Below are 10,497 nucleotides of genomic sequence, written 5' to 3' on the forward strand. Positions count from 1 at the left end.
GTAATAAAACAACTTTATTATATGGGTTAACAGTCATTTGCCCCTGCAATAGTAGCGATATTCGGTTTACCCCCTTTTAAAAAAAAAAATTGTTTTACCCCCTATAATATTAAAATTGTAAGTCTTTTGCCCCCTAAGAGGGAAAATTACCCCCTGTAAAATATATTTTTTTGATTTTACTCCCTGATTTTTACACGTTTAGGGGGTACCCAAATATTACAGGGGTAAAACAAATTTTTTTTTTAAAAGGGGGTAAACTGAATATCGCAACTATTGCAGGGGGGGCAAATAACTATTAACCCTTATTTTATATATATATATATATATATATATATATATATATATATATATATATATATATATATATATATATATATATATATATATATATATATATATATATATATATATAACTTGTTTAAAAGAATAAGATATAAAAATAAATGATAAAGTCTTTATTTTTAATATAAGAGCTAAGAAATTAGGCACTTTTGAAACCTCTGAGATAATAGTTGAGTACATTAACATATAGTTCTTATTTACATAAAAATTTCAATTGCTTGCTATGTCAAAGAACATCCATGTTTAAAGCATTAAGCAGTAAACCATTTTCAAATCATTTCAACCAACAATATTCCATAGTAAGCCATGTTTACAACAAAGTATACACAGATTAGAAATTGAATAAAAGTTAGATAAAGTTAAAAACATTTTAGAACAACACAGAATCAACTCGCGCATAAGAGGAGGAGAGGTTGTTCTAAAATGAAATTAAAATAGCATAGTCAATCAACATAATGAACACATGCCATTGAACAGTTTTTCTCATTTAGAACAACTGAGGAAAAGTTGGTTCAGAGAAAGTTAACAAAATTTTACATGACAGAATAATGAAACAAAGTTCTTAGTGAATCACTTCTCTTAGGATATCAATGCTGGCAGCAAGAGGTTCTTTTTCAGTTTTAGTTGTAGACCCACTCATAATACTTTCAAGGGTGATGCTGCAAGCTGGGCCTCCTCCTGTTTCAGCATCATGTCTTTATGGCACTTGGAACACATGTTCATAGTAGTTGCACTTCCAAAAAATCCACATGATCCATTATTTTAACTTTCCTGCACTAAGGAGCCAAAGATTAAATTATCACTAATATAATCAGTATAAAATGACATAAATAAGAGATGGGGTGATAGGGGAACTCAAATCACACTACAAACACTTAACTCGGACTCAAACGCATTCGCTGTTTTTTTTTAATAAGCAATTGATTGAAAAGTTCGCACTAGGGGTGCAACCCTTACAAAAACAAGGCACTATGGTATGCGGTTGTCGGATAAAGGAAATTTAAACCATTCATAATAGTTTGATTTAAACTTAGTATATCCACTGTTGAAGAGCCAAACATAATAACTTAAGCTAAGCAAAAAAACAAACTGAACCAGCATTCAATTTGAACAGAAACTTTAAATTATGACCCATCGCAAGCTTACACCAAAAAACCCAACCAACCAACTTATCATTTTTAAGCAAACATAATAAAAGTAAGGTTGACGCAAGGTTTTTTTCCCGCTCCTGCTACTTGGATCCTCAGAATTTGTTGGACAACACCAATCACTTATACTTAATAATATAATGAAAGGTGAAATGTTGTTAATAAGTGAACATTGCGGATATAGATGTCAAGCATAAATTACCATATAAGTGATCAACATCAAAATGACCATTTAAGAAATCTCCAGAGGGCTTGACATTGAAATTGTGATGTGGAATATCTAGGATGTCAATGGTTGTTATAGCAGTGCCAGAATTGATAAAAAGATTGAGCTTGTTGTCACAGACTTTCAATGGCATGTCATTAATCAAAGGCTCTCCATTATATATCACATAGGTTTTATGGTCTTGTATGGTTTGCTTCCAGACATCAAGTTCTCGGTTACGAGTAACGACGTGGATTTGTTCATCCTATTGACAACAATAATATCAATTAAGCAATGTAAGTCGCAAAAAAAAGAAATACAAAATGGAAAAGCTCGTCTGACAATTCCCCAAGAACATAATCCTAGTGCTCCTATGATAACACATCAGTCAGTAATTTTAGTAGCAGGATATACAAATATGAAATCATCATAGTGAATGAAGACCACTCACCAATTCCGTTTATCTTCTATCCAGTTAGAGCATAAGAGTACAAACTTTCACCAGCTCTGGTTCATTCATGTGTGTACAAGAACCACTTCAGTCACAATGTGCAAGTAAAAATATTAGTCTGTAATCTGCAAGTTATATTCCATTCCCTTTGAAAACTTTGGTGCTACCCATCTGTCAGTTGAATAACACTTTATTTCGCCAGCAAACCTCTGAAGATGGAAAATATTGAGAGTAAAAAACTGCAGCGCATCAACTGGAAAATACAAATTGAATAGAATATAACTTACTGTTGGAAATTCTGCACAATCAAAATTCTCAATCTCACTTATACCACTAACACCATTGAGTAGATTTTGTAGAGGACATATGGATCGTGACCAAGTGGTGTATCCACCCCCAAGCATGTCACAACTACTCGTCTTTTCTTTGTTGTGACCTCTTGGGCAGGTTCCAAAGCTACTGCCATTATTTTACCTTGAAAATTGACAATTCCATGGAACAGGTCAGATTATAGCAATTATTAGATGAAACAATGAAATATGATTAATGGAAAATAAAACATATTCTTAAACTCTCTTTCTTCTTCTACATCAACATAATCAGCGACATTGGCAACCAGCAAACGCTTTCCAAGTCATTACTTGCTTAATTCTCTAAATCTAACTTTTTATATTATGTAGTTGCTGATTAGAATAAGCAAAAAGAACACTAAAATCAGTTAAGAAATCAGTCATGAACTACTTTAACATTCCAAGCTAACTTTAAGAAATCAGTTAGCTTACCCCAATTCCAGCCAAAAACTGAGTTTGCCACAAATCATCAAACTGAAATTCAAACCAAAAGGAGGAAAATAATGAAGAATGGTTGCAAGTTTAGTTAGATACTGACATGTACTAGTCCAATACCAAGTAAAGACTTTAAAACTTGTAACTGTAATTCTCACCTCAAAAGACAAGCCAAAACTTGTAACTTGATCATCTGCACAGATCCACCGATCTTCATAGATTCAAACCCAGAAAAAGAATCAGAGTGAAACACAATAAATCGTCTGAAAACGATATAAAAGCGATGAATAAAATTAAGTATTCATGGGATAATATTAAGTATTCAAGTACTTAATACAAAAAAAACTAATAATACACTAATACCAAAAGTTAGAGGCAGTTGAAATAAAATTTAAAAACACAAGTGTACCAGCTCAACACTGTGGTCTAGTGAGTTTGCTGAGCTGGTACTTTTAAGCATTTAACATGCAGTTCTTATAAGCCTGCATATAGAGTAAATAATTCTGACTACAATTATGTTTGCCTATAAGAGTAAATAATGGGTTTGATAATTCAATCTTTTCAATTAATGTTTTTTTACAATGTCTGTATTTGATTTTGGTTTGATAATTCACACACATAACCAACTCAGAATTTATAGATGAATTCACCTGCAGTATGAACCATAAAGAGCATGATATGGAGCTTGCAACAGCTAAAGTTGATCTTTTAATCCAATTATTATGAGCCATTTTGCTTCAAATATGAAATGGAGCACTCTTAATGCTTTGTATGGTATGTCATTTATAAAAAACCATCGCCAAAGCACCAGTCAAAGGAAATACAGTTAGAACATTTTTAGCTATCTCACAAAGGCTGTTAACTTCAAAAGCTTCAAGCCTATTCATTGGATTCATATGAACAAAATAGTAAAGAATAAAAGAACTCATGTTTTATTATACAACATTAATCTTGAATTAAAACATAATAAACTCAGTTACTCACCTGAATCCAACATAAACTTTGTTTATTTTCAAAATTCATCAAAGCGATCACTTAAACATAAATCCAAAACAGAAAGACACAAAATAGAATCCTTTGTTCATTTCACAAATAAATATATTTTCAAACACATCTAGAGAATCAAATGTGGAAGAAAAAAATAAATAAAACAAAAGAGAAGAAGAAATAAAGGATTAGAGATATTCACCCTCGTCAAAGGACGTCGTCGTCATGCTTTCCTTCGTCTTCCCATTTTTCAGGGACTACCATCATCTTTCACTAAACCCTAATAAGCATAACCTAACAAAAAAACAAAACAACCTTAAATCTGTTAATCCAAAGATCGCGAAAAGAAGAAAAAAACTCACGCTTCCTGATTCTACTACCTCCGACCAAGTTTTTCTTTCGTCCACCACCCTCCGACGCTACCCATCCATGATTTTATATGAAGGATGAGAAGGGGTTTCTCTTTGTGTTCCATTTCATAGATATTTTAGGTAAAGCTAGGATTTTAAAACTAAATAGAAAAGAGAAGTGAGAACATGGAAGGGGGAGAGAACATAAAAGTTGTTGTCGGCGGAAAATGACGGAAGAGAGAAGACGGGAGAGAGTGGAGACCATAAAGAGAGTGAAGGTGAGGGAAAAGGGAAGACTGAGAGTGAGAGGGAAAAGGGTATGGAAAGAGGAGAGGTGTTAGGGTTTGTGGGGTTTAGAGAGAGAAGAATGAAAACCAGAGAGAGATAGTGAGAGAGTCTTGAATGACAAAAGTGTAGAAAGAGGGTGGGTAGAGAAGAATGAAAAGGAAAAGAGAATTTGAAAAAATTGAATGCCACTTGTACAAAAGGACCCTTTTCATTGGTTGGAATTAGTTGAATTAGTAGATTACGATAAGGGGCAATTCTTAGTGTTAACTAAAAAGTAAAGAAGTGTAATTTAGACGGTTTGGTGGCATGTTTCATTCTTAGTTAGGTAGTTGATTAATGCATGATTAATTAAAAAAAAATTTGAAATAAAAGATTTTATTTACTTCAAAAGTGTAATAGTTACAAATCATACTAACTATCCATAAATGACCTAATTACATAAGAGTATTGACTATAATTTTCCTATAATTTGGTTTTTGCCACCGTCTATACACTAGGGTATCAATAATATCCCTAGCCATACACTGAATATCCATATTATCCATCACAGTGTCAAAAATTCTTTTATTCCTGTGCATCCAGATGCCATAAACCACTTCAGTCAAGGTAGCTTTAAGCATCCCTTTGTTCTGGCCTTTTCCTTTGGTAACCCTCTTGATCCAGTTGAAATTCATCGTACCTGCAGTCTGTTTATCGAGCCATTCTAGCAATCTATCCCACAATCTCACAGTGTGGCTACAATGGAACAGAATATGATCAACACTTTCCTCAGCCACACCACATAAGGCACAGGTTGTATCTTGCAGCAAACCCAATCTGTGGAGCCTCATCTTGGTAGGCAGTCTGTCTTGAATAGCTAGCCACATTATCACCTTTGCTCTAGGCCTAGCAAAGTTATGACTCATTAAGTGATACCAATCAATTCTACTATCATCCCCCATGAGCATGCTATAGACCTTCATCATTTGGAATTTCGCCTGAGCTATCATACTATTCCACAAATGTTGCACACCACTTATGTCTTGAATCTTAGTCATAATGCACTTCAAAATCCAGGTACAATTATTAGTGTTGATCTCAGCATCATAGTTTCTACCTTTCAAATAATAAGTATGAACCCATTTAACCCAAAGATTGTCTACCTTCATACATATATTCCATAAGCTTTTCATCAAGGCCACTGAATTCCAAACCTGCAAATTCAGAATATTCAGCCCACCCTGTTTCACTGGCTTACAAACATGGTGCCAAGCCACAGGGGATTTTCGACTGTTAGTTGCTTTCCCAGTCCAAATAAAAGAACGACATATAGAGTTTATCTTCTTTATGACAAAATCAGGCAGAGGAAGGCATAGCATCCAGTACTGGGCTATAGATCCAATGATGCTCCTTACTAATTGAATCCTGCCTGCAATGCTAAGGAGGTGTGCTGACCAATGGCGAATCCTGCTGACAATTTTATCAATGAGAGGCAAGTAGTGCTACAGCTTGAGCTTACTACTAGCCAGAGGAATGCCAAGATAACGAATGGGCAGTTTGCCTTCAATATAACCTGTCAACTGGCTCACTTTCAGCTTAGCTTCAGCATTCATCCCACCATAAAAAACTTTGCATTTCTTAGGATTGACAATGAGCCCTGTAGAGTTAGAGAACCCATTGAAAGCCTCAAGCATAGTTCCCACTGATTGAGCATCCCCACGACTGAACAACAAAACATCATCTGCAAAAGCAAGATGTGTAATCTTCAGCTTTATGCACTTACTATGGTACTTGAATTTGCCATTCTTAGTCATCTTGTTAAGCACTCTATTCATGTACTCCATCATGATCACAAAGAGCAAGGGAGAAATTGGATCTCCTTGCCTTATGCCCCTCTTAGCCTCTAAGATATTTGAGTATTCCCCATTAACATTAAATCTGTACCTCACAGAGGACAAACCTACCATAATCCACTTGATGAATTTATCTGGCAACCCCAACTCAGCCATAACAGTCTCTAGTGAATTCCAGTCAACCATGTCGTATGCTTTTTGAAGGTCTATCTGAAGCATACAACGTGGTGTACCACCCTTCCTGTTGTAACCTCTCATAAGCTCATAAGCAAGCAGTATATGATTGTGGATTACATGCCCTTTAAGGAAAGCTGTCTGGCTATGATGGATGATCTCATCAAGAGTGCTGCCCAGTCTATTTGTCAGGATCTTCGAGATGATTTTGTAGATAGTGGTACAGCCTGCAATAGGCCTCAAATCTCTAACTTCATTTGCTTGATCATGCTTTGGAACAAGGGTAACAACTGTACTGTTAAAAGCTTTGAACAAATTACCCTTAATAAAGAAATCCTTGACTGCAGCTATAACATCATTTTTAACTATATTCCAGCTTGCTTTGAAGAATTTAGACCCAAAGCCATCAATGTCGGGGGCTTTACAATCCCATATGCCCTTCAAAGCTTTTACAATTTCCTCCTTACTCACTTCTTTGATAAGAGACTGTCTACTGTCAGCAGATAGTTGTTTCCCACTTCTCAAGGCTTCAATATCCACCTTCTTTAGATTCTCAGCTCTAGTCCCCATAAGCTTCTGGTAAAAAGCCATGACTTCTTTCATAATATCTTCCTGCTCAGTCACAAAGTTACCATCTTCTCGCTTTAACATATTCATATTTCTATGCTTATGCTTAGCCCTAACATAAGCATGAAAATAAGCAATATTTTCATCACTTAATCTGAGCCAGTTGATCTTAGATCTCTGTAGAACCATTTGATCCTCAAGGTCATGCAGCTTAAGAATTTCTTCAGTGCACACCTTTACTTTTCTAATATTTTCCCCATCCATAGTGTTGAGGCTGAGATCATGTTGAGCTTGCTCGAGAGCTTTCCTTGCCACACTCAGGCTCTGCTTCATATTGGTCATGCTACTACTCAGGTTCTGAAGATGGGGCTTGAGTCTTTGAAGTTTCCTCCAAAGGATGTACATTGGGCTTCCATCAATAGGGGCATTCCAGCTACTTCTCACCGTCTCCTCATAACCAGGCAGATTAATGTGACAATTATAGAATTTAAACCTTTTAGGTCTTTTAGCAGGATTATTCTCTTTTGTTACCTGTAACAGGGCATGGTCTGAGACACTAGGAGGTAGCACTTTCAGAGTCATATCACTGTAGCTTTTGAACCATTCCACATTCCCAAGTAACCTATCAATTCGAGAGTGAATAGTATCATCAATGTGTCTGTTGCACCAGGTGAAATACTCTCCACAACTATCCATCTCAGCTAAACCATTATGAGACATCATATCATGAAGATCAATGTATTCAGATTCAGCAACCAGTCTCCCTCCAATTCTATCCTAAGCCCTCATGACATAATTAAAATCCCCCATTAAGCACCAGGGGTCCTGTCCTTTAGGTTTCAGATTATCAATGTCTTTCCAAAGCTTCTTCCTTTGCTCTAAAGTATTCTTGCCATAGATGGCAGTAAGCCAGAACTTTAATCTCCCTTGCAAGTCATGAATGCCACAATGTATGAATTGATCAGACCTCTTAATCAAATTCACATCAGTATTATTATCATTCCAAGTGATCCAGATCCGGCCATTATCATGATTGTTGTAGTTATCAATATAGTGTTCATACAGATTCAGCTTATCTCTAATTTGCTTAGCTTTAGTAGCTTTGACTCTAGTTTCAATAAGGATCATAACATCAGGCTTTAAAACATTGAGACGGGAACTAATCTCTTTAACATGATTAATTAAATTAAAATGAGGAAAAAAGATGAAAATAAATTTCAAACCTAAAAATTAAGTTTAAAATATGTTCAAAATGCTTGTTAATTAATTTTAAAACAAAACTAATTTTTTTGAATTTTTGAAATTGATTTGAAATTTATTAAGTTAATTAATACATAAGTATATAAATAATTACACAAATAATTAAAACTTAAAGAGAAAATTATTCTAAATATGTACAAAATTAGTTTATAATATATAAACAATATTTAATATAAAGAACAATTTTTTTTATGATTTTTGATTGGTTGAAAATAATTAAAAGATAAATATATGCATATTATCTAATTAATTATACAAAATATTTAAATTATGAAGAAAAATAAAATATTTTTATATCAGAAAATAAAATATTATTTTAGAAACCTAAAAATATTTTTTGTGTATTCTTTGGATATTTAAAACTATTTTTAATTAATTTTATAAAGAAATTAAAATAAAAATAGAAAATATAAAAAGATATGATCATGTGTGGTAATTAAATGAGGTCCATATTATGGGGGCTCATTTTTATGCATTGGATTGATGATTAGATGCATCTAGTGGCTCAGATTGAAGGGAACATGATATGATTGTGGGGGGACATGCACTGAATCCAATGAGCATTCAAACTTCTGACTGGGCCCACACACAAGTTGACCAGCGAATGAGAGGAGGAGAAATAGCCACGCGTGCGGTCAACTTTTCAACCTCACTATTCATCATCTTCTTCCTTTTACCTGCGGAATTTCTTGCTGACTTACCTGCGGATTTTCCTGCGGATTTTCCTGCGGATTTTGCTTTCAATTCTTTAACCTTTTGAACGACCTACAAAATGAAAATGGGAAAGAACAAGGGCCACCCAGATCACCTAAATGGACCCTTCTGAACATGATAGCATTGTTAGTTTTTTCATTTGGAGCCTCTATCATGGAGAACGAAAGGTTCACATGTTTGAAGCTCAAAAATGGTGGAGCTTCAAAACCACGTTAAGGCTTGCATGTGATCCCTCAAACCTACTTTATATCATGCCATGAGTCCATGCAAATGGTTAGATTTCATTTTAGTTAAGCATGCATACGAAAACGAAAGCTTATGTGTGTATGTTCATGTAAACATCATACGCATATTATGACTCTCATGGGACCAAACAAAAAGCTTATTCTTACTCTATATTACTTTAGGAGATGATTGGAAGTGATTGTTTGTATTGATAGTGATTGGAATATGGAAATTGAAAATTACAAAGTTATGGAATTTTGAGAGAATTTTGGTGAGTTTTCTTGCTATTCCTTGTCTATAATTTTGTGTGTGTCTTGTTGTTGAAGTATTCAACTTCATTTATAGGCCATGGAGTGCTTAGAAACTAAGCCAAGAAGCATTGATTGTCTTTGTTGAATTCTTGATTTTTAAATATTAAAAATCTTTGAATTGTTGACCAAGTCTTGCTCCTCTTCGCTTCTCTTGCCTTGTACTTCAATTTTCTGCAGAAAATTAAATATTCTTTGATGACTCATGCTTAGAAACTAAGCTATGCATTATCCTTCCATTTTCCATTTTCATTTAATCTTAAAATAGGATAAAATTAAACCAAAAATGAATAAAAATGGTGTGGGCTTTGTCTTGGTCGTGGGAGGCCCATTATATCATGGCAAACATGTTTGAACTATACAACTTGGTCCCATTTGGAAAAAATACATTTTTGAGCAATGTTGGTTTTATGCATTTTCCCAAAATTTAGCCAATTTCAACAAGGTGTAAATCCCTCAATTTTTGTCATATGAAGGAGATCTTGCACTTTTTGGAAACCTCAAAGAGTCCTCTAACCAATGTCTTTGGTGTCATGTCAAAATGATTTTTGATGCTCCTTGTGTGTCCTTTTGAAAAAAGTGTCTTTTTGTTGACTTTGAAAATGACCTGTAATGTCTTTGTTCATATTTTTCAAATGGTGAATGTAATGACCATGGGATCAATTGCATTTGAAAGATACTTGAATTTACTTCAAGATGAGATTTGGTTTGAGTTTTTTGGATGAAGGATGAGAGAGTTATGACAAGTCAAAGTTCAGTTGACTTTTTAGGAGAAAACCCTAATTTTGAATATTAGGGTTTTGTTGATTTTTGATCTTTCCTTGATGAATTATGATCACCCAATGATCAAATGATGAATCC

At 34.4% G+C, this 10,497-nt stretch overlaps 1 protein-coding gene and 1 long non-coding RNA gene across 6 annotated transcripts; both read right to left on the minus strand.

Moving 5' to 3' along the window:
* Nucleotides 1–478: 478 nt before the first annotated feature.
* Nucleotides 479–4,699, minus strand: LOC131594984 (uncharacterized). Of its 5 annotated transcripts, none has more exons than XR_009281646.1 (9): nt 4,299–4,699; nt 4,121–4,212; nt 3,582–3,666; nt 3,090–3,142; nt 2,929–2,970; nt 2,434–2,620; nt 2,147–2,355; nt 1,693–1,960; nt 480–1,118 (listed from the first exon to the last, which is right to left on the minus strand). It is a non-coding gene; the product is annotated as an uncharacterized LOC131594984 (long non-coding RNA). The 5 variants fall into 5 exon arrangements; XR_009281647.1 differs by having other exon boundaries at nt 3,582–3,696; XR_009281645.1 differs by having other exon boundaries at nt 479–1,113; nt 3,582–4,212.
* Nucleotides 4,700–4,990: 291 nt separating this feature from the next.
* On the minus strand, nt 4,991–5,914 carry LOC131597539 (uncharacterized). Its single transcript, XM_058870231.1, has one exon. The coding sequence runs from the start codon at nt 5,912–5,914 to the stop codon at nt 4,991–4,993; it is 924 nt and encodes a 307-aa protein (XP_058726214.1).
* Nucleotides 5,915–10,497: the final 4,583 nt, after the last annotated feature.

The sequence above is a fragment of the Vicia villosa genome, linkage group LG4 (assembly GCF_029867415.1).
Source record: "Vicia villosa cultivar HV-30 ecotype Madison, WI linkage group LG4, Vvil1.0, whole genome shotgun sequence".
Lineage (NCBI taxonomy): Eukaryota > Viridiplantae > Streptophyta > Magnoliopsida > Fabales > Fabaceae > Vicia > Vicia villosa.

What these genes read in the sequence shown, in the direction of transcription:
- LOC131597539 (XM_058870231.1), bottom strand. Translation starts at nt 5,914, where the DNA reads ATGCTATGCCTTCCTCTGCCTGATTTTGTCATAAAGAAGATAAACTCT.